The 25,711-nt window shown below is 32.5% G+C and overlaps 1 protein-coding gene across 1 annotated transcript; it reads right to left on the bottom strand.

Annotated features, from left to right (window-relative positions):
• Nucleotides 1–224: 224 nt before the first annotated feature.
• LOC141291134 (RING finger protein 150) lies at nucleotides 225–20,042 on the bottom strand. The gene is made up of 7 exons (XM_073823305.1): nucleotides 19,327–20,042; nucleotides 11,565–11,815; nucleotides 9,366–9,437; nucleotides 9,195–9,277; nucleotides 6,399–6,495; nucleotides 4,858–5,062; nucleotides 225–2,767 (listed from the first exon to the last, which is right to left on the bottom strand). Exons 1-7 carry the CDS (start codon nucleotides 19,775–19,777, stop codon nucleotides 2,667–2,669), a joined length of 1,260 nt encoding a protein of 419 aa, XP_073679406.1. The 5' UTR covers nucleotides 19,778–20,042; the 3' UTR covers nucleotides 225–2,666.
• Nucleotides 20,043–25,711: the final 5,669 nt, after the last annotated feature.

Raw genomic sequence — 25,711 nt, 5'->3', positions numbered from 1 at the left:
CACAAGTAATCCACTCCAGTCCATCAGTTAAAAATCATGAGAACCCAAAAGCTGTGTTTGTAAGAAAAAAAATCTATCATTAAGACATTTTTAACTAAAATAGGAACCCATAATAACACTTCCTCCAGTGAAAAAAAAGTACATTTTCATCTCTCACATCAAAATTTGTTTTGTTTAGTGCTGTTTTAACTTGCAAACGCTGTGCAGATTTCTCTCCCAAGTCAGACCAGATTACTTTTTTTGTTTGTTTTACTATTTTAGTTTAAAAAAACATCTTAATAATGCATTAATGTCTTTCAAACATGCAGCGTTTGTTTTCTCAAGATGTTAACTGATGGACTGGAGTGGTGTGGATTACTTGTGGATTATTGTGATGTTTTTATCAGATGATTGAACTCTCATTCTGACGGCACCCATTCACTGCAATTCAGGCCACCTTTAGGGCCATCCAAGATGTAGATGTTTGTTTCTTCATCAGACTTGGAGAAATGTACCATTACATCTATTGCTCACCAATGGATGTGAATGGGTGCCGTCAGATTGAGAGTCCAAACAGCTGATAAAACATCACAATAATCCACAAGTAATCCACACCACTCCAGTCCATCAGTTAACATCATGAGAAGCCAAAAGCTGTGTTTGTAAGAAAAAAAATCTATCATTAAGACATTTTTAAATAAATAGGAACCCATAATAACACTTCCTCCAGTAAAAAAAAGTTAATTTTCATCTCTCACATCAAAATTTATTTTGTTTAGTGCTGGTTTTTACTTGCAAACGCTATTTGATCTGTGCAGATTTCTCTCCCAAGTCAGACCAGATTACTTTTTTTTTTTTTTACTATTTTAGTTAAAAAAAACATCTTAATAATGCATTAGTGTCTTTCAAACATGCAGCGTTTGTTTTCTCAAGATGTTAACTGATGGACTGGAGTGGTGTGGATTACTTGTGGATTATTGTGATGTTTTTATCAGATGATTGGACTCTCATTCTGACGGCACCCATTCACTGCAATTCAGGCCACCTTTAGGGCCATCCAAGATGTATATGTTTGTTTCTTCATCAGACTTGGAGAAATGTACCATTACATCTATTGCTCACCAATGGATGTGAATGGGTGCCGTCAGATTGAGAGTCCAAACAGCTGATAAAAACATCACAATAATCCACAAGTAATCCACTCCAGTCCATCAGTTAAAAATCATGAGAACCCAAAAGCTGTGTTTGTAAGAAAAAAAATCTATCATTAAGACATTTATAACTAAAATAGGAACCCATAATAACACTTCCTCCAGTGAAAAAAAGTAAATTTTCATCTCTCACATCAAAATTTGTTTTGTTTAGTGCTGGTTTTTACTTGCAAACGCTATTTGATCTGTGCAGATTTCTCTCCCAAGTCAGACCAGATTACTTTTTTTTTTTTTACTATTTTATTTTAAAAAAACATCTTAATAATGCATTAGTGTCTTTCAAACATGCAGCGTTTGTTTTCTCAAGATGTTAACTGATGGACTGGAGTGGTGTGGATTACTTGTGGATTATTGTGATGTTTTTATCAGATGATTGGACTCTCATTCTGACGGCACCCATTCACTGCAATTCAGGCCACCTTTAGGGCCATCCAAGATGTAGATGTTTGTTTCTTCATCAGACTTGGATAAATGTACTATTACATCTATTGCTCACCAATGGATGTGAATGGGTGCCGTCAGATTGAGAGTCCAAACAGCTGATAAAAACATCACAATAATCCACAAGTAATCCACTCCAGTCCATCAGTTAAAAATCATGAGAAGCCAAAAGGATTACTTGTGGATTATTGTGATGTTCTTTTTAGCTGTTTGGACTCTCATTCTGACGGCACCCATTCACTTCCATTGGTGAGCAAGTGATAAAATGCTACATTTCTCCAAACCTGAAGAAGAAACAAACTCCTCCTTATCTTTTAAAAGTTTGCAGAACACATTTTCAGCAAACTTTTATTTTTGGATGAACTGTGCCTTTAAATTAACTCCACTAAAATCAGAAGTGGACAGGGCATCACATGCCCTGCTCCACAGAATCCAAAGAGTACTTCCTAGAAAGTCCCACAGTTTTGTCCCGCACGACGTCGTCACACGCTCCAGGTCTGGCGTCTTTGGTGAGGGCCAAATCCCGGAAAATCTCCAAGAGGAAGGCATTTAAATACTGAGATTCTCTTCTGTTTTTTACTTTTATTTTAATACTGCAGAACTCGAGCACATCAAATGCTTCTCTGTAGAAAAATAAACCACTTCTGATCAGATTCAAAATAGTCTTTGACACGTTCCTCCCGCTGGGATCACAGACAAATGGTAAAACGGGCAGCGAACACTGCGGCGGTAGGAAAGAGAAGATTGTCGAGCAGAGCGGAACCGATCGTCTGCCGATACCGAACAAGTGCTTTAGCTCAAGTGCATACTGCGGTGTGCACTGTGGGCAAGAGAGAACAGAGTTTACCCTGCTTTTCAGAGAATGAGGAAGGAAGATGACATGAACGTAACGTCGGACGTGGAACGGAGTATGTACTCGGCAGGCAGTGTGTTTGTTACACCTTCGTCAATCACTGGCCATTCCAAGCCCATTCAACCCGTCTAGGCCTGTAGCCGTGGTCACGCAAACTTTTGAGCATGAGGGGCGTGGCCAGATCAGCACTTTGGGTCATCAGTGGGCGTGTCAATGTCCGAGTGCCCCGCCCCCGTAGCGAGCGACACCTCTGAACTGCCGCTGGCTATTGGCTGTAACTCACCTGTGGAGCAAAGACAGTCATAATGATATACATCAGCACAGCTGTGTTTCAATTTGCATGCTATCTAACTAAACAGCATGCAATATGGGAATAAATGTGTACATTAAGTGTACTTCAAAGCTTGAAATAAAAAGCCATTTTCATATGTAATTCATTCTAAAAAAAAATGTACATTTTAATATTGTGGAATTAAAAGATTTAAAATCCATTTTAAAATGTTGTTTTAATAATAACTTGTCATGTACTAAATTGCAACTTCATTGATATTACAAATCAGTGTTATTTTAGTTTCAATTAGATATTATTGTAGTTTTTATTTTAATCGGTTAAAGTTTTAGTAATTTTTGGTCATTTCTTCATTTGTTTACACCCATTTTTTATTTAAATTGAGTTATTTAGTACATTAAGATAATAAAAAAAGGCAATAAAATTAGACATTAAACTAATTAAAATATATATATTTTTTATATTCTATATTTCATTCAACATTAGTTTTAGCTTAACAATAATTATATTATATTTAAATATAAACACATTTTTAACAGAAATTACATTTAAGTATTTTTGACACATTAAAGTGTTATTTTAGTAATTTAGTACTTTAGTTAATTAGATATTATATAGATTGTATTCACAGTTTGACTTTATTTTCCTATTTCCAGTTTTATTTTATTTTGTTGAAGTTTTAGTCATTTTTGGTCATTACTTTAGTAATTCAGTATTTTAGTTAAATAGATATTACTGTAGTTTATTTGTATTAATAGTTTGAATTTTCTGGTATTGGTTAAAGTTTTAGTAATTTTTTGTCATTTCTTTATTTGTTTACACACACTTTTAAATTTAGTTATTTTGTACATTAAGATAATAAAAATGGCAATAAAATTAGACATTAAATTAATTAAAATATATATTTTTTATATTCTATATTTCAATTAACATTTATTTTATTAAAAATTTTATGTTATAATAATAATTATTATAATAATAATAATTATGTTATATTTAAATATATACACGTTAATAGAAATTGCATTTAAGTAACTTTTTTAAAAATTAAAGTGTTATTTTAGTAGTTTGTTATTTTAGTTAATATCTATAATTTTTTATTAAAATTAAATTTATTTTTCTATTTTCAGTTTTACTTTAATATGCTAAAGTTTTAGAAATCTTTGGCTATTATTTTAGTAATGTAGGATTTTAGTTAATTAGATATATTTTTTTATCATTTAATTTTTTGTTTTATTTTAATTTGTTAAAAAATTTTTTTTAAGTTTAATTATTTTGTACATTAAGTTAAAATGAGACATGAAACTAATTAAAAATATAAATCATTTTATTTTATTTCAGTTAATATTTTTTTATAATTTTTAATGGGTTTAGTTTTAGTTACATTTATATATAATGTATTTAACACATTAAAATGTTATTTTAGTAATTTAGTATTTCAGTCAATTAGATATTATTATAGTTTTTATTAATAGTTTGAATTAATTAATTTTTTTATTTCCATTTTTATTTTAATCTGTTAAAGTTTTAGTAATTTTTGGTAATTATTTTAGCAATTTAGTAATGAGATATTATTATAGTTTTATTAATATACTGAATTAATTTGTTTCTCTAATTCAAGATTTTAATTTGTTAAAGTCTTTTAAAAGCAATTTAGTATAATAGTTAATTAGATATTATTATAAACACCGTTTTTTAATCGAAGTTTAGTTATTTTGCACATCAAGTTAAAATTAATAAAAATTAAGTTTTTCAAAAATATATTTTGTATATTTTATTTTACCTCAGTTAATATTTATTTTATTTCACATAATTAATATATTTTTTTATTTTAGTTTAGTTTAACATACATTTAAACTATAATACATTTTAATTTTAATTGCAATTAATTGCAATTAACATGCAACTAAAGCATCTAAGGATGCTTAGTTATTTTCAATGCATTTGTGCATGTTTTTTAGGCAATTTTTAAATTTGCACTATTATTTACAAGTCACTTTTAATAAAAGCTTCTTCTAAATGCATAAATGTAACTGTGCACTATAGAAGACGAGGACTTCCTCACTCACAGAAATAAAACTCACTCTGTTCGGTTGGCATGGTGTCCTGAGACAGTGGTTCAGAATCCAGGAGGACCTGAGGGAGACCCACCATCCTCACGCCGGGGTCACGCCCCCCGACGACATCGCCGGCCATGACATCATCGCTCATCACCATGGCGTTGAGAGCCACGCCCCCCACGGCGAGCTCGTAGTCTAGAGGAAGTTCATTCAGACACTCTGCACTCGACTGCAGATGAACAGAATTACACCACAGAATAGTTAAATACAATAGAATTGCATTAGAACCATATTAAAGCAATAAACCACGCATTTCAGTGACTTCACCATGATTAAAGCCAGGATTATTACAATTATGTAAGCTTTCACCAAAACCATCAAATAAACTTTCACTACTTAAATGAATTTTAACTTTAACTTAAAATCTTAAAGTTGCATTTTCATTGAGTTCAACTTCATTAACTAAAATACTAAAAAAATTAAAACTAAATAAAACTGAAATTCTAAATAAAATCACAAGTTTAAAAAACGTTAACTAAAATTAAAATTAAAACAAGGCAACTTTTATTTCAACACAATGTACTAACATAACTAAAATAAAAAATAAAAAATGAATAAATAATTAAAACTAAAACTTTAAAACAGAAATGCTAAATGGTCAAAATCACAAAAAATTAAAAAAAGTTCTGCAACATTTTATTTTCATTTAATCTAACATGATGTACTAACATAACTAAAATATTAAATAAAAATGAATATTAAATAAATACTGAATAAAACTGAAATACTAAAACCTAAAAGCACATTTAAAAAAAACAAAACAATAAAAATTGTAAAAATCACACACAAAAAAACTTTTCAATTAAAATTACAAATAGAAAATGTAAAAATTCAAAATATTAGCAAAAAGTCAGTGACACTAGGATAACAATACAATGTTCTGTTAATAAACAATGTTTAAAGAACAAAACTAAATAATAAGACAAAAGATACAATTTAAATAATGAATCCTCTGGAAATAATTTATTGTGTTAATTTAAACCTATAATTACCATTTATTAGAAAATAAAATTCATATAAAAATTAAAAAACAAAAACAAACGTATTTTATTTCAGCTTATACCAAGGCAGCATTTCTCATTTTCTATTAGTTTACCGTGAGGAACCGAAATATCAAAAACTAAAAATTAAACAGAAATGAATGATAAGCTATTTGTTGAATATTTTTTCAAACTATAAAAAAAAATCCTTTAAAAAATTCTAAATATTAATGTTTACAATAACGAAATGTTTAAAAAAGCAGAACATTTTTAAATAAGATCTGGAAATAATCAATTGCATTAATTGGATTAATTTATGACTAAAACTAATAATAAAGTGATATTATTATTATAAATAAAACAATAATGAAGTTTTTAATAAGTGTTTTCACTAATTCTGTCTGAAGCTTCACACTAAGCTCATTTCTCTCAGCGGAAGGAAGACAAACATGCACAAGCAGCACATGACACATGAGCCTGACCTCTGTACAGCGATAAAAGGGTGAAAAAAAAAAAAACACCAACCGTGAGGCCGAGAGCTTTGAGGATGTTCATTTTACACATGGGACATGTACGATGGTCCACCAACCACGGGTCCACACAGCCTTTGTGAAACAGATGCCTGAGAGAAACAGATGCGTTTATCAGTCTAATACAGAAGATTGACACTCTCTCGAGTCCCATGTTTGCAAATCTACTTTTAGCTGACTTTTAACAACAACAAAAAATTCTAAAAATAAATAAAACTACCTGGGGTGGTTGCTAAGGTGTTGCTAGGGTACTTAGGATAGTTGCTAGGGTGTTGCTATGCGGTTGCTAGGGTAATTGGCATGATTGCTAGGGCGGTTACCAGGGTACCTGGGGTGGTTGCTATGTGTTTGCTAGAGTACATAGGGTGGTTCCTAGGGCAGTTGCTAGGGTACTTGGGGTGGTTGCTATGGCGTTCCTAGCATGTCATTAGCATGATTAACAAGTTACTAACATGCTGTCAGTCTAAGAATGATTAGAAAGTTAGTAGCATGTTGCCAACATGTTTCTAACAGGATTAACATGTTACTAGCATGTTGTTGGCATGATTAGCAAGTTAATAGCATGTTGCTAAAATGTTTCTAACATGATTAACAAGTTACTAATATGATGTCAGCATGATTAACAAGGTACTAGCATGTTACCAGCATGATTAGCAAGTTGATAGCATGTTGCTAACATGTTAACATTATTAGCAAGCTACTAGCATGTCGCTAACACATTTGTAACATGTATCAAACATATTGTTAACATGATTAAAAAGTTACTAGCATTTTGTTAATATGATTAGCAAGTTAGCAGGATGTTTGCTAACATGTTTATAAAATGATTAACAAGTTACTAACATGTCGTTAACATGATCAGCAAGTTACTAGCATGTTGCCAACATGTTTCAAGCATGATGAACATGTTAGTAGCATGTTGCTAGCATGTTTCTAACATGATTAACAAGTTACTAATATGATGTCAGCATGATTAACAAGGTACTAGCATGTTACCAGCATGATTAGCAAGTTGATAGCATGTTGCTAACATGTTAACATTATTAGCAAGCTACTAGCATGTCGCTAACACATTTGTAACATGTATCAAACATATTAACATGATTAAAAAGTTACTAGCATATTGCTAACATGATTAGCAAGTTAGTAGCATGTTTGCTAACATGTTTCTAAAATGATTAACAAGGTACTAGCATGTTACCAGCATGATTAGCAAGTTACTAGCATGTTGTTAACATGATTAACAAGTTACTAGCATGTCATTAGCATGATAAACAAGTTACTAGCACGTTGCCAACATGTTTCAAGCATGATGAACATGTTAGTAGCATGTTGCTAGCATGTTTCTAACATGATTAACAAGTTACTAATATGATGTCAATATGATTAACAAGGTACTAGCATGTTACCAGCATGATCAGCAAGTTACAAGCATGTTATTAACATGATTTAGCAAGTTACTAGCATGTCGTTAGCATGATCAGCAAGTTACTAGCACGTCGCCAACATGTTTCTAGCATCATGAACATGTTACTAGCATGTTGTTGCATGATTAGGAAGTTAGTAGCATGTTGCTAGCTTGTTTCTAACATGATTCACAAGTTACTAGCATGTTGTTAACATTATTAACAAGACAGTAGCATGTTACTACCATGGTTAACAATTTTCTAACATGTCGTTAGCATGACTAACAAGTTACTAGCTAAGTTACTAGCATTTTGTTAATATGATTAGCAAGTTAGCAGCATGTTTGCTAACATGTTTATAAAATGATTAACAAGTTACTAACATGTCGTTAACATGATCAGCAAGTTACTAGCATGTTGCCAACATGTTTCAAGCATGATGAACATGTTAGTAGCATGTTGCTAGCATGTTTCTAACATGATTAACAAGTTACTAATATGATGTCAGCATGATTAACAAGGTACTAGCATGTTACCAGCATGATTAGCATGTTATTAACATGATTAATGAGTTACTAACATGTCGTTAACATGTTTGTAGCATGTTACGGCCATGTTGTTTGCATGATTAGCAAGTTACTAGCATGTCGCTAACATGTTTGTAGCATGTTACTACCATACTGTTAGCATGATTGGCACATTACTAGCATGTTGTTAGAATGATTAGCAAGTCTGTAACGTTACTAGCATGATTAACATGCTACCAGCATATGATTTTTAATGATTAACAAGTTAGTAGCATGTGCTACCATGATTAGCAAGTTAGTAGCATTATTCTAGCATGATTAATGATTGTTACTAGCACTATGAACAAGTTAACAGTATGTTACTAGCATGATTAGCAAGTTACTAGCATGTTGCTAATTTGTTTGTAGCATGCTTAGCATGTTACTAGGATTTTGTTAACACGATTAACAAGTTACTAGCATGATTAGAATGTTGTTAGCATGATTAGCATATGGCTAATAGAAGGGAAGTTTGAATGAGTCGCAAGGAATTCTGGGAGTTTTGACAGTTGGAGTTTGAATAGCGTTGGCTCATTTGAACATTCTGTCAATGTAAGTCTATGGGATTTTTGGTGGTTTTGATAGTCTGGTTTATGAAAACCGTAAGTCGGATCAGTCTGAAAATACATAGCAACCCGAGTCAAACCAGTCTGAAGGTCTGGACCAAATTTGGTGGTTGTAGCTTTAAAAGTCTAGGAGGAGATGGGTTTTAAAATGTAGCCTCAGAAGTAGTAGTTTAAATAGGATAACAGTTGGCTTTTTCAAACCAGCTTAATAGCACTTTCTATATAAACACAGCAGAGTCAGGTGTGTGTTTACCTGCAGGGTAAGATTCTCACTACATCGTTTGGTCTGTAACCCTCGATACACACGGCACAGTTATCAAAATCACTCTCCGTCTCCTAAAGGAAAACACAAACACATTATTAGACACAACAAAGACGGCAAGACTCAATCTCAGCAGAAATCACTCAATGTTTGTTTGTTCACCTGATCGCCTTTCCTGATGGTCCGCACTTGTAACTGGCTGATGGCTTTTTTGGCAGCGTCTCCCAGCCTCCTCTGACCAATCAGAGAACAGAATGAGATTAATAAACACATTTCTCCTTTGAGTGAGCCGCTTATCTCCTACATCCGTTGTTGTTTTCCTGTGATGAAAGGCACTTCCTGTGGCCTGTAATCATGCTTTAGGATCATGTTTAAACACACAAACCACCAAAAGCAAGCAGTAATGGGCAAAAGAGTGCGGTTTGAGCTTAGGGCTGAAGAGTTTTGGGGAGAAAATGTCCAATTGCAATTTTTTTAAGCTAAAAAAAAGTAACAAATCCTAGTTGGGCTGCACAATTTGGCAGAATCTTTGTGATTTTATAATAGTAATAATAATAATAATAATATATTTATTAGTAGTAGTAGTAGTATTACTAAAGACACATGAATATTATTTTGACTCTAAATATTAAATACATTTATTAATGTGATATTTCACTGTAAAATAAAAATAGTATTTACGAAAAATTAATGCAATAAAATTATTATTAAAATTAATAACAAAAATATTACAAGTTTTACTCATTTTATATTATTTGTATTATACATAATAAAAACCAATTAATATAAACAACATTTGAAGCATCAATGTAATATTTAATGGTAAAATAAAAAAAGTGTTCAAGAAAATATATAATAAAAATTAGAAAACGTATCTGTTATTATTATTATAATAAAATATATTAGTACTAGTAAAAATACATAAATATTAATATTAATTATTAAATAAATATTACACACACACACACAAATAAATATATAAATTACTACAAACTAAATCAGTGTTTATAATGATTTTTATTTCACATCACAACTGAAATTCTGAGATAAAGTAGGGCTGCACAATTTGGCCAAATCTTTGAGATTTATTATTAATAATAATAATATTTTTTAAATTGTTATTATCATTAATATTATTATTAGACAAATATCAATTTTATGTGACTAAATCTAAAAATATATAATGTTAATGCAATATTTCACTGTAAAATAAAAAATAACTCAAGAATTTTTTTTTATTTATACAATCAAAAATATTAAAATAAATTACTAATTATAAACATTTTCCATTATTATTATTATTATTATTTTTATATTGTACTTCATAATAATAAACAAAAACATTACTATAAACAAAATGTGAAATATTATTAATGCAATATTTTATGGTAAAATAAAAAAAGAGTATTTAGGAATAAAAATAATACAAATTAATAAAATTATGATTATTATTATTAAATATATTAATAATAGTAGGTAGTAGGTAGTAGTAAATAAACAAATATTCATATGAATTAAATAAATATTACATAAATAACTATTAATAATAATAATAATAATAAATAAATAAATAAATAAATAATACTACAGACAAAATCAGAAATAGCATTAAGTATAGTATTTCTTTGTAAAATGAAACATTTGTATTTAAGAAAAATAATAATAATGATTGATGAATTCTGATTTGGCCAAAACTTTATTTTATAATAATAATAATAATAATAATAATAATAATAATACATCTGAAAATTATTTATTGTTTTTATTATTACTAGACAAATATACTCTAAATATTATATAATATTAATGCAATATTCAGCTATAAAATAAAAATAACATTAAAGAAAAATGAATGCAAAAAACATTATTATTAAAATAAATGATTACAAATTATTAATAAAAGTATTATTCGTTTTATTATTATTATTATTATTATAAATAATAATGATACCAAAACAGTACTATAAACAACTTTTTGACTATTTAAATATTATTAATGTAATATTTCATGGTAAAAAAAAAATGCACATAAGAAAAATGTAATAAAAAGTATCATCATCATTATTATTATATTAACCCTAATATGTTAGTAGTAGCAGCAGCAGCAGCAATAAATAACTTAAATAATATTAATATTAATTAATAAATAAATGACATGATAATAAATAGCATATTATTTTTAAAAAAATCAGAAAAAGTATTCTGGATGGTATTTCACAGTAAAATACAAATACAAACATTTCTTTAATTAATAATAATAATTTATAATAATATATAACAGTGGCTGCAAAACCCATTTAGAACCTCAGCTGCACTTTTCAAGCTGAACATTTCATGAGAAGACATTTCTCGGTTTAGTACCTGGTTGCGGTCCCTGGCGTTGGCGTATCTGAAGCGCTGGATGTAGTAAAAGACCAGCCAGGCCAGAGAGATGATCATGAGGATGATGAAGGAGATGGAGACGAAGACCACGGAGGTGCGGCTGACGTATTTCTGGAGGTTGCGTGTCCCAATGGTGATGTGCATGTGAACCGTGATGTTCCTCTCCATCAGAACAACCAGCTCACGACCCTTCGGCTCAGGAATCATGATGGCCACCACGTCACCCGTGCCTGAAACACACACCAACACTGAACCAGTGACTTTGTGGGAAAAATAAACCGCAATGAGGAACACAATGTCTAACTAGGACACAACCAATGCTCAGGTAAACATATACAGACAAAGACAGTCTGAAATGCTCATGAATGACACAATTAAACAGGACTTTGACATCAAAATAAAAGTTTGATTTAATTGGAAGAAATATATATTTTTTTTAAACACACAATTTTCACATCACAATTTTTCAAAAAAAAAAAAAAAAGTATTTAATGGTAATCCTCTGTGCACTTTTTTGCTATTTAAACAATTGCATTTTTAAAACTCTTCATATTTATAGTTATTTTAGGCCTTTATTTGACAACCAACACAGTTTTATAACTTAATTAATAGACTATTACAGTTTTCTAATTTTAGTTAATTAGACATTTTTTATTAATTAAAAACAGAACACAGAAAAATTACATTGAAAAACACTGAATTTTGAGGGGAAAAAAATTAAATATATTTTCACAGACCCTTAAAAGTATCTGAAAAAATATCTGAAAGATGATTTGGTAACACTTTAGAATAGGTAACACTTATTCACTATTAACTATGACTTATTAGCATGCATATTACTAGAATATTGGCCATTTATTAGTACTAATTAAGCACATATTAATGCCTTATTCTACATCCCTAATCCTACCCAATACCTAAACCTAGCGACTACCTTACTAACTATTAATAAGCGGCAAATTAGTGAACAAGTGTTACCTATTCTAAAGTGTTACCGATGATTTAATACAAATTAGTTATAAAACTGCGTTGGTTGTCATATAAAGGCCTAAAATAACTATAAATATGAAGAGTTTTAAAAATGCAATCTTTTTTATTGTTTATAATTTTGCTTAAATATCAAAAAGTGCAGAGAGGATTACCATTACATAAAAAAATGGAAAAACTGTGATGTGAAAAGTGTGTTAAAAAATAGTTAGATAATTCATTAGATGATTAAATCAAACTTTTTAAAAGTTCTTTATTTTTTTCCAACTTTTAATAATATTTGTACAAGTTTCATGATTTTAATTACATTTAAACATAAAGCAAATATTATTTAGGAAAAAATGTAAGGTTTGGGAAAATGAAAAATCAAACTGATTTCATAGGGCTTAAAAATTACATTTTTGTTAAACATTTGATTTGATTTTTATTAAAATTGTATAAGTTTCATGTTTTTAATTAAGACATTTTTGTTTTGCAATATTTAAATAGAATTATTAAAGTAGCGAAAAATGTTTGAAAAATTACAATGGAAAACACTGAATTTGGGGCTAAAAAATAATAAAACATTTCACAGGGCCTAAAAAATGTATTTTTTATTCAACTTTAAATTATTCTTTTTCAGAATCATGTTTCATGATTTTAATTGATTACACATGCATTTTTAATATTATGATTTAATTTAAGCATTTAAACAAAAACTAGGGAAATAAAATCTAGAAAAAAAATAGGAGAAAAAGAAAAATGATTTTTTTTTTATAGGACTTTAAAATGTAAATAGTTACTTTTTTAATTAATTGAAAACAGAAATATTAACATGGGAACTAATAATTAGAAAAATTACAATGGAAAACACTGGATTTTGGAGAAAAATAAAATTGAATTTGGGGGGAAAAATTAAATTTGTACACGCTTCATGATTTTAATTAATTACACAAGCTTTTTGGATGTTATGATTTAATTTAACAATTTAAACAGAAACCAGAAGAATTTAAATCTAGAAACATTTTAACAGAAAAAAAAAAGAAGAATATTTAGGGAAAGGAAAAATATAAAGGATTTCATAGGGCTTTAAAAATATTCATTTGGTTAAACTTTTAATATTATATATTTGTATAGGCTTCATTTTTAAATTAACAAGACATTTTTGTTCATTAATACTTAAATGAACAATTATAAAATAATTATTTAAGCTAAGAATTATTAGATAATTACTAGACAAATTATTATTAGACAAATTATTAGACAAATTAGAATGAAAAACAAAAATTTTAAGAAAAAGGAAAAATAAAATGGATTTAATCGGGCTTTAAAAATGTACATTGTACAAGTTTCATGATTTTAAATAAACGTTTTTGTTTATTAATATTTAAATTAACCATTTTAATAGAAATATTAAAGCGGTAAAAACAGAAAAATAAAAAAAAAATTGGGAAAAATCAAATTGATTTCATAGGGCTTGTAAATTTGGTTAAACTTTTAATAATTTAATTAGACTGTAAAGTTCCATGATTTTAATTACCTAAGACATGCTTTTTAATAATTATTATTTAATTTAACAATTTAAATGAAATTGGGAAAAATTGAAGTGGAAAAAAACATTTGTAAAAATAAAATAAAACAGACTGCATACATTTTTGTTAAACACATTGTTAAGATGTATACTTTTCATCATTTTAAATAACTACACATGCTTTTTGATTACTAAAATTTAATACAACAGATACAACAGAATCCAGAACATTTGCAACAATGAAATCAAATGAAAACCATAAAAATAAAAAAACTGGAAAAAAGAATTTGTGTTTGGAGGGGGAGGGGGTGATTTCATAGGGAAAAAAAGCATAGTGAAAACCTTTAAATGTCAGACAGAGAACGTTCAAAGAGAGAATGAAAGTGAACATGAAAAACAACAAGAGGGAGAAATGCAGATATACTGATGTAGAACAAAGAGAGGAACTAAACAAGCAACACTTCCCTGACAGATAGAAACAGATAAGAAACTTTAACAGCAAAACACATTTTCTGAGACGCGGAAGTGAGCGTTCCAGTCGAGCCTGAATGCCAACATCACGTGTTAAGCATCTCTCACGACTTCCAGATGTGAGAGAACATGCAAACACAGCTGGACGAAGTGACACATGTTCAAACACTTTCCTCCAGAACGTGACTGTGTGAACTTTAGAGAGAAGTCAGTAAACTGTGTCTGAAGCATACCCACAAAACACTAACGCATGTGACACTTCACATTAAAGTGCAAAAAGTAAAAGGATGAATTACTATTTTCAGGGCCTGAAAGTAAATGGGTGCCGCCACCAATGGATGTGAATGGGTGCCGTCAGAATGAGAGTCCAAACAATAATCCATGAGTAATCCACAGCACTCCAGTCCATCAGTTAAGAACTTGAGTAGCCAAAAGCTGTGTTTGTAAGGAACAAATCCATCATTAAGGTGTTTTTAACTAAAATATAAGTCTATAATAAGTCCAACTCATGTGCATCAAAATTTGTTTGTTTAGAGCTGTTTTAGCTTGCAAATGCTGTTTGATCTGTGCAGATTTCTCCCCTGAGTCAGACCAAACGTCTTTTTTTCATTGGAGGAAGCGTTATAGATAAGGGACTCGTATATTGGTCAGAAATTATGTTTTAAAGTTAAAAACGTCTCGATGGATTTGTTCTTTCAAACATGTGAATGGGTGCCGTCAGAATGAGAGTCCAAACAACTGATAAAAACATCACAATAATCCACACCACTCCGGTCCTTCAGATAGCATCTTGAGAAGACAAAAGCTGTGTTTGTAAGAAACAAATCCATCATTAAGGTGTTTTTAACTAAAATATAAGTCTATAATATGTCCAACTCATGTGCATCAAAGTTTGTTTTGTTTAGAGCTGTTTTAGCTTGCAAACACTACTTTGATCTGTGCAGATTTCTCACCTGAGTCAGACCAAACGTCTTTTTTCATTGGAGGAAGCGTTCTTATAGATAAGGGACTCGTATATTGGTCAGAAATTATGTTTTAAAGTTAAAAACGTCTCAATGGATTTGTTCTTTCAAATATGTCAATGGGTGCCGTCACAATGAGAGTCCAAACAACTGATAAAAACATCACAATAATCCACACCACTCCGGTCCTTCAGATAGCATCTTGAGAAGACAAAAGCTGTGTTTGAAAGAAACAAATCCATCATTAAGGTGTTTTTAACTAAAATATAAGTCTATAATATGTCCAACTCGTGTGCATCAAAGTTTGTTTTGTTTAGAGCTGTTTTAGCTTGCAAACACTACTTTGATCTGTGCAGATTTCTCACCTGAGTCAGACCAAACGTCTTTTTTCATTGGAGGAAGCGTTATTATGGATAAGGGACTCGTATATTGGTCGGAAATTATGTTTCAAAGTTAAAAACTTCTCGATGGATTTGTTCTTTCAAACATATGAATGGGTGCCGTCAGAATGAGAGTCCAAACAATAATCCACAAGTAATCCACAGCACTCCAGCCCATCAGTTAACAACTTGAGAAGCCAAAAGCTGTGTTAGAACCAAATCCATCATTAAGGTGTTTTTAACTAAAATATAAGTCTATAATAAGTCCAACTCATGTGCATCAAAATTTGTTTGTTTAGAGCTGTTTTAGCTTGCAAACGCTGTTTGATCTGTGCAGATTTCTCCCCTGAGTCAGACCAAACGTCTTTTTTCATTGGAGGCGGCGTTATTATAGATAAGGGACTTGTATATTGGTCGGAAATTATGTTTTAACAAGTTAAAAAGGCTTCGATGGATTTGTTCTTTCAAACATGTGAATGGGTGCCGTCAGAATGAGAGTCCAAACAACTGATAAAAACATCACAATAATCCACACGTAATCCACACCACTCCGGTCTTTCAGATAACATCTTGAGAAGAGAAAAGATGTGTGTTTGTATGAAACAAATCCATCATTAAGGTGTTTTTAACTAAAATATAAGTCTATAATACGTCCAACTTGTGTCGTCATGCATCAGAATTAGTTTGTTTAGAGCTGTTTTAGCTTGCAAACGCTGTTTGATCTGTGCAGATTTCTCTCCTGAGTCAGACCAAACGTCTTTTTTCATTAGAGGAAGCGTTATAATAGATAAGGGACTCTTATATTGGTCGGAAATTATTTTTTAAAGTTAAAAACATCTCGATGGATTTGTTCTTTCAAACATGTGAATGGGTGCCGTCAGAATGAGAGTCCAAACAACTGATAAAAACATCACAATAATCCACACGTAATCCACACCACTCCGGTCCTTCAGATAACATCTTGAGAAGAGAAAAGATGTGTGTTTGTAAGAAACAAATCCATCTTTAGGACGTTTTTAACTTTAAACTGAATCCATAATAAAATAAAATAAAATAAAAAAGAAGATCCATCTGGTCTGAATCAGAAGAAATATGCACCGATTAAACACCATTTACAAGCAAAAACAAATGTGGATTGTGATGTGAGACACAACAGGAGATGGACTTTTAGACTGGAGAAAACATTTTTATGGACTCATATTTAATTAAAAACATCTTAACGATGGATTTGTTTCTTACAAACACGCAGCTTTTGTTTTCTCAAGATGTTAACTCATGGACTGGAGTGGTGTGGATAACTTGTGGATTATTGTGATGTTTTGATCAGCTGTTTGACCTCTCTCATTCTGACGGCACCCATTCACATCCATTAGTGAGGAAGTGATGGAATGCTACATTTGTCCAAATCTGATACAAAAAAAAAAGATCATTTTGGAGAAATAAACTGGAATTTGGGGGAGAAAAATAATATCACAGGACCTTAAAAATGTATCTTTTATTCAACTTTTAATGATTCTTTGTACAAGTTTCATTATTTTCAATTAACTACACATGTTTTTAGTATGTTATGATTTAATTGAACCATTTTAACAGAAACAACGATTAATCTAGAAAAACAAAAACAAAAATTAGTAAAGGAAAAATAAAACAGATTTAAAAGTTCCATTTCGATTCAATTCAAGTTTATTTGTATAGCGCTTTTCACAATGCCAATAATTGCAAGGCAGCTGTACAGAAAATGTGGGTTCCCACAATAAATTTAGTAGCTTACTAGCATCATTGTAAAGATGTTGACCAACGCTGTTGGTTTCTCAATATGTTAACTGATGGACAGATCTTTTTCTGACGGCACTTATTCACATCTATTGGCGAGCAAGTGATATAATGCAGCTTTTCTCAAAATCTGCTAAAGAAACAAACTCATCTACATCTGGGATGGCCCTATATGTGAGTTAAATGTCAGGAAATTTTCATTTTGGGGTTAAATATTGCTTTAAAACAGACATGCATCACAGATTTACCAAAACAAAATTAAACACGCAAGATATCCATTTATTATTTCTCATAAGCTAATATGCATTTATAATAAAACATTTCCAGACGTGCATTCATTATAACTAATAACAATATACAAACATTCAGCCAGACATGCATTTATGTATACAGTTGAAGTCAAAAGTTCACATAAACCTTGCAGAATCTGCAAAATGTTAATTATTTTACCCAAATGCATGTTATTTTTTATTAAGTACTGACCTGAATAAGATTTTTTTTTACATAAAAGATGTTTACATATAGTCCACAAGAGAAATAATAGTTGAATTAAAGAAATACCCCATTTACTTGATTTTTAATACTGTGTTGTTACCTCATTGATCCTCAGCTGTGTTTTTTGTTTAGTGACAGTTGTTCATGAGTCCTGTGTTTGTCCTGAACAGTTAAACTGGCACACTGTTCTTCAGAAAAATCCTTAAATTCCCAAAGATCTTTTGTTTTCCCAGCATTTTTGTGTATTTGAACCCTTTTCAACAATGACTGTATGATTTTGAGATCCATATTTTCACACTGAGGACAACTGAGGGACTCAAATGCAACTATTACAGAAGGTTTAAATGCTCAATGATGCTCCAGAAGGAAACATGACGCATTAAGAGCCGGGGGTGAAAACTTTTGAACAGAATGAATATGCATACATTTTTATTATTTTGCCTAAATATTGTATTTTTGGTTTCATTGTGTACAGCCCTTCAGAATCTACAGAAGATACTTACATGTTTCCCAGAAGACAAAATAAGTTACATTTACCCCAATCTTCAAATTCAAAAAGTTATCACTCCCCTACTCTTAATGCATGTTTTTTTCCCTTCCCTTTCCCTTCTGAAGCATCAGTGAGCGTTTACTTTAAACCTTCTGTAATAGTTGCATATGAGTCCCTCAGTTGTCCTCAGTGTGAACAGATGGATCTCAAAATCAGGTAACAACACAGTATTAAGAATCAAGTGTATGTAAACTTTTAAACGGGCTAATTTTTTATAAATTATACTGTTGTTTTCTTTTGTGGACTATAAACATCTTTTATGTGAAATTTCTTATTCAGGTCAGTACTAAATAAAAAATAGCATGCATTTTGTATGAACATTTTCGCAAATTATGCAAGGTTTCTGCAAACTTCCATTGCTAGCTATGCACTAATGCATTGCATTTATCAGTGTTTTAGCACCATATATGGATTACCATAACACATAACCAGACATGCATATCTAGTTGACAGATGATGAATGCATTGGCCATCACATTTAGCCAGATCTGCATTTATGCATTTGCCATCACACATACCCACTCCATAACCAAGTATGGATTTGCAATCATATATAACCTGCCAGTGCCACGCAGTCATAATCTATCATATTCAAACATGCATTAATCATCACCTGGATCTGTCATAGTGATGGTCTCATTTGGGTTAGAGGATCCCACGTTGAATATGACCACAGCTGATGCGTTTTTTCCCACGGCGTTTCGGATTTTATCCCTGTACGTGCAGTTTCCCTTGCTGATGAGCGCGATCCACGCGCCGTGGACGTGAGGCGTGAATCTGCTGTTGGGGTCGCACGCGTGTTTGTCCTGCGTCGCGGCGGGCATCGCCAGCACGCCTCTGGCCTCGCGTTTGAGCGAGTGCTCCCCATAACGCCCGCACTCGGTCTTCTCGGTCCGGACTTCGGCCGTGTCCGGATCCACGTACGTGATGTTGACGAACGCAGTGTACCATTCCTCTTTCTCCGCCACTGTGAAGTCCAAACACAGCAGATGGACGAAGCAGAAGGACAGCAGCCAGGTGGACAGGGCCAGGCTACGACACGCCTGTATCACAGAGAGTGCCATAGCAGTATTGTTGTTATTGTTGTGATGAATCGAGCCGTGCGACGCGCGTCTATTCCATAATCTCCGTCTTTGTGCGCGTTACGCGGCGCAATAACCGACACTCATGGTCGAACTGTATTAAACGTTTAATGTAAAAGACCGAGTTTTGTGATTAACAACCTCTAGAGCCTGTTGCCTGAGCGAGAGGTGCGTTAGTTCGGTAAAAACGCGAGTAGAAGCGGCGCGACGGAGGCATGGTGTCGGATGTTTTCGGCCTTCAGCTGCTGCGACCACTAGCGGAGGAGCGATGGTCTGCGCATGCGCGACACGCTTAAAGGAGTAGTTCACTTTCAGAACAAAAATGCACAGATAATGTACTCACCCCCTTGTCATCCAAGATGTTCATGTCTTTCTTTCTAAAGTCGTAAGGAAATTATGTTTTTTTGAGTAAAACCTTTTAGGATTTCTCTCCGTATAATGGACTTCTATGGTGCCCACGAGTTTGAACTTCCAAAATGCAGCTTCAAAGAGCTCTAAACCATCACAACCGAGTAAAAAGGGTCTTATCTAGCAAAAACGATGAAAAAAATACAATTCATATACTTTTTAACCTTAAATGCTCGTCTTGTCCAGCTTGGCAAGACGAGCATTTGAGATTTAGAAGTATATAAGTTGTAAATGTTTTTAGAAAATAACCAACCGTTTTGCTAGATAAGATCCTTGTTTCTCGGCTGGGATCATTTAGAGTCCTTTGAAGCTGCATTTAAACTGCATTTTGGAAGTTCAAACTCGTGGGCACCATAGAAGTCCACTATATGGAGAGAAATCCTGAAATGTTTTCCTTAGAAAACACCATTTCCTTACGACTGAAGAAAGAAAGACATGAACATCTTGGAAGACAAGGGGTGAGTACATTATCTGCACATTTTTGTTCTGAAAGTGAACTTCTCCTTTAAGGGAGCCTCAAGAAATACATGTGCTTAAGTGAGTGCTTAAAGTTATATAGGAAAAATTTTAAAGATATGTATTACATTAACCGTCGATTTCACAGGCTTAAACCAAGTCTGAACTGTTTCAACAGAAAAACTGCAGATTGATCTTAAAATATATCAGTGCGTTTTGTCTCAAGATGCACAGCAGTAATGTTTTTTTTCTAAGCATGTTTATAAAAATTACTTAAATATCCTTATTGAACTATAGCCTAATCATGGTCTAATCCTGGCTTAGTCTAAGACTAAGTCTAAGACATAATATTTTGTTAGAATGTATATAAGGTATTTATTTATCTTGACAGTGTTTGTTGTATGTTTTAAATGTATACTAGTTTTATTAAACGTTTTTGCTCCCAAACTTGATGATTTTCAGTTCTGTATTTTATTACAGCATTGCATTACTTTAAAAAAAAAAATACAGCAATGGAGCAGAGACATGCTTTATGCTACTGTCGTGAATAATCACAAAGTCAAATTAGTCCTAAATAGGCTAAGTTTTCTTTGTGCAAAATATAATATGTTACTTTTCTCTTCTAATTTTGATGCTGAAACATAACCAGCATATGTCTCCCTGTTTCGGCCAATCGCAATTGCAAATTATTTGCAATCTTTACTCGAATCTAAATCAAATGATTCGCGAGTCAACTCCGAAGTTCTGATCTGAATCAAATGATTAATGATCCAATTCTGAAGTTCTAATCTGAATCAAATGATTTGTGATTAGCGCTTCAAAGTCCCGATCTGACTCAAATGATTCATGATACATGCTTCAAAGTCCTGATCTGAATCAAGTGATTCACAAACCTGTCTGAATCAAACCATTTGTGATAGGTGCTTCAAAGTCCCGATTTGAATAATATTATTTTAGATATGCACTCTGAAGTGCCCGATATGAATCAAATGATTTGCGATCCATGCTCCGAAGTCCCAATCTGAATCAAATGATTCAGAAACTGCAAAGTTCTGATCTAAATAAAATGATTCACGATCCGTGCTTTTAAATCCTGATCTGAATCAAACGATTCACGATCTCGAAGCCCCGATCTGAATCAAATGATTCGTGATTAGCATTTCAAAGTCCTGATCTAACTCAAACAATTTGGGATGCATGCTTTAAAGTCCTGATCTGAATCAAATGATTCACATTCTTGAAGCCCCGATCTGAATAAAATGATTCCTGATACATGCTCTGAAGTTTCAATCTGAATCAAATGATTCTCAGTCCACACTCGAAGCCTTGATCTGAATCAAATAATTCGCGATACACGATCTGAAAATGATTCAGTGTTTCGAAGTGCCCAAACATAACATTTTTTTACAAACCAACTGGAAATATTTTTATGATCTATTTGATGTAATCTATATAAATCATTGCAAAGACTCTAAAATTGTGTTCTTTTATTCAAGCCGGGTGATTGTTTTGTGTTATTAGACAGGGCTTGGCAAACAGGATAAATTAGAAGCAATAAAGTATTACCCTCGTATTTGACTTATACACACATAAGTATACTTCCAGTTAAAAGTGAACAGTAAGCAAGCACATGGTCCTTCAGAAACCATAATGTTTTGATTTGCTGCTCAAAAAACATTTATTGAAAACAGCTGAGTAGAAGTTTTCTTTGATAAATAGAAAGTTCAGAAGAACAGCATTTATCTGAAATAGAAATCTTTTGTAACATTATAAATGTCTTTATCATCACTTTTGATCAATTGAAAGCAGCCTTGCTAAATAAAATGATTAATTTCTTTCAAAAAAAAAAGAAAGAAATATATACTGACTCCAAGCTTTTAAATGGAGTACAATGTTACAAAAGCTTTTTATTTCAAATAAATGCACATTTATCTGTTTTATCATCTATCTGGTGCAGTTCATTCTCTCCAGCAGAGAGCAGTGTCTCACACTCTTTCCATTCTGCCCACACTAAGAGATGCAAAAACCTGCTTCTTTGACTTAAACATTCAAGCTCAATGAACTTTTGGTTTATCAGAGGAAAACCTGTCCTGTTCTAGCGCTGTCTTACACTTGTGTTCGGCGAGTCCCTTCAGACAGGGGAGTTTCCTCAGCTATTTTTAGACATCCTTTGTAATGTCACTCTCATTTCAGGAGTGTGTTTTAAAGATCAGTCCCTCATGCACATGGCAGGGGAATCCACTACAGACTGCATTGACATTTACACAAAAGAAGAACAATTCTTTAAAGTTTTAGTGCATATGAATGAAAGACAGATAATGGTAAGTGTAAAACAGCTAGTCAAAATAAATCCAGTGGTCAACGTGGGATTAACAATTAGGGCACAAACCCACATCGAGGTCACTGTTTTACTACAGACATGGCCAAAAGTTTTGAGAATGACACAAATATTAGTTTTCACAAAGTTTGCAGCTAAATGCTTTTAGATCTTTGTTTCAGTTGTTTCTGTGATGTACTGAAATATAATTACAAGCACTTCATACGTTTCAAAGGCTTTTATCGACAATTACATGACATTTATGCAAAGAGTCAGTATTTGCAGTGTTGGCCCTTCTTTTTCAGGACCTCTGCAATTCGACTGGGCATGCTCTCAATCAACTTCTGGCCAAATCCTGACTGATAGCAACCCATTCTTTCATAATCACTTCTTGGAGTTTGTCAGATTTAGTGGGTTTTTGTTTGTCCACCCGCCTCTTGAGGATTGACCACAAGTTCTCAATGGGATTAAGATCTGGGGATTTTCCAGGCCATGGACCCAAAATTTCAACGTTTTGGTCCCCGAGCCACTTAGTTATCACTTTTGCCTTATGGCACGGTGCTCCATCGTGCTGGAAAATGCATTGTTCTTCACCAAACTGTTGTTGGATTGTTGGAAGAAGTTACTGTTGGAGGGTGTTTTGGTACCATTCTTTATTCATGGCTGTGTTTTTGGGCAAAATTGTGAGTGAGCCCACTCCCTTGGATGAGAAGCAACCCCACACATGAATGGTCTCAGGATTCTTTTCTGTTGGCATGACACAGGACTGATGGTAGCGCTCACCTTTTCTTCTCCGGACAAGCCTTTTTCCAGATGCCCCAAACAATCGGAAAGAGGCTTCATCGGAGAATATGACTTTGCCCCAGTCCTCAGCAGTCCATTCGCCATACTTTTTGCAGAAGATCAATCTGTCCCTGATGTTTTTTTGGGGGAGAAGTGGCTTCTTTGCTGCCCTTCTTGACACCAGGCCATCTTCCAAAAGTCTTGTCCTCACTGTGCTTTCAGATGCGCTCACACCTGCCTGCTGCCATTCCTGAGCAAGCTCTGCACTGGTGGCACTCCGATCCCGCAGCTCAATCCTCTTTAGGAGACCATCCTGGCGTTTGCTGGACTTTCTTGGATGCCCTGAAGCCTTCTTAACAAGAATTGAACCTCTTTCCTTGAAGTTCTTGATGATCCTATAAATTGTTGATTTAGGTGCAATCTTAGTAGCCACAATATCCTTGCCTGTGAAGACAATTTATGCAACGCAATGATGGCTGCACATGTTTCTTTGCAGGTCACCATGGTTAACAATGGAAGAACAATGATTTCAAGCATCACCTTCCTTTTAACATGTCAAGTCTGCCATTCTAACCCAATCAGCCTGACATAATGATCTCCAGCTTTGTGCTCGTCAACATTCTCACCTGAGTTAACAAGACGATTACTGAAATGATCTCAGCATCTCCTTTAATGACACCAATGAAATCCAGTGGAAAGTGTTTTTTCGGGATTAAGTTAATTTTCATGGCAAAGAAGGACTATGCAATTCATCTGATCACTCTTCATAACATTCTGGAGTATATGCAGATTTCTATTATAAAAACTTAAGCAGCAACTTTTCCAATTTCCAATATTTATGTAATTCTCAAAACTTTTGGCCACGACTGTTTGTTAGCACGTTACTTTCAAACTGTCTTTTGGAGATTTAATCTTCACAAGTGTCTCATTTTGTTTCCCACATTTTAATCACATTTAATCCTCCTACTCGGTGTCATCTACTATACTGAGTTCACATGTGCAGAGATGAGTCAAAACTATTTTCATCAAGTTTGTTGTTGTAGTTTGACCTTGTAAACATGAGAAAACAAGTTTTTTTCTTCACAAAAGGTTATCATCAAATCAGCACATGGGCGGAGCTTTGCCTCGTGTCGAACCTGACCTTTGGCTAAGGTCACCTGATCTGATCACTACTGCAGTCACTTGGCCATCTGATTCACTTTTTCTGTACTCTTGAATGCCTGTACTGACTAACAGACATCCACATTGAGAAGTAATTTAATGCAATATTTCATCATTAAAGTAAAATGTAGCTTTTATATCAGTAATTGGAGAGCTCACAATCACACTGATTCATCAATGGTCCCAGTGGCATGGGTATATTCAATTATAACAAGAGATTTCTTACTTTACCTCTGAGGAGGTCAAGCACAGGCGTTACCTCACACTTCACAAGAAGTGAGTTGCTGTTCTTGTCACTCTTCAAGAGAAGATGTCATTCACATGTTTTAACAATGTAAACAACACAGAGACATTTTTGTCAGTTGTTTTTAATTATTATTTCAATGTTCATCCATTCTCATTTTGTAAGTGACCTTTCTTTCAGTTTTTAAAGAAGTTTTGTTTGGGTTGTTTGAACTTGTCTACTCAAATGAGAATATAAGAAGTTAAACTATGGTAACTTGGTGATCAATAGGCCAAAAAAAGAGAAAAAAAAAATGGTAATCAATAGGCCAAAAAACAAGGTTGCTACCATAATAAAACCATAGTTAAATTTCTTAAAGGGTTTTTATCCCTTGTAAACTTTCCTCCTTTTATTGTTGTTTTGTTTTTATAACTGTACTAATGGTTTGATGGCTTGAACTGTTTAATAAAAAAAGAAAGAAAGATAGACAAAGAAAAATCAGAAAAAAAAAAGATTTGCGATATGCACTTTGAACTTGAAGTCCCAATTTGAATCAAATGATTTGCGA

The sequence above is a fragment of the Garra rufa genome, chromosome 18 (genome assembly GCF_049309525.1).
Source record: "Garra rufa chromosome 18, GarRuf1.0, whole genome shotgun sequence".
Classification (NCBI taxonomy): domain Eukaryota; kingdom Metazoa; phylum Chordata; class Actinopteri; order Cypriniformes; family Cyprinidae; genus Garra; species Garra rufa.
Note: the sequence above shows the minus strand (reverse complement) of the source record. Positions and strands in the feature narration are given on the sequence as shown.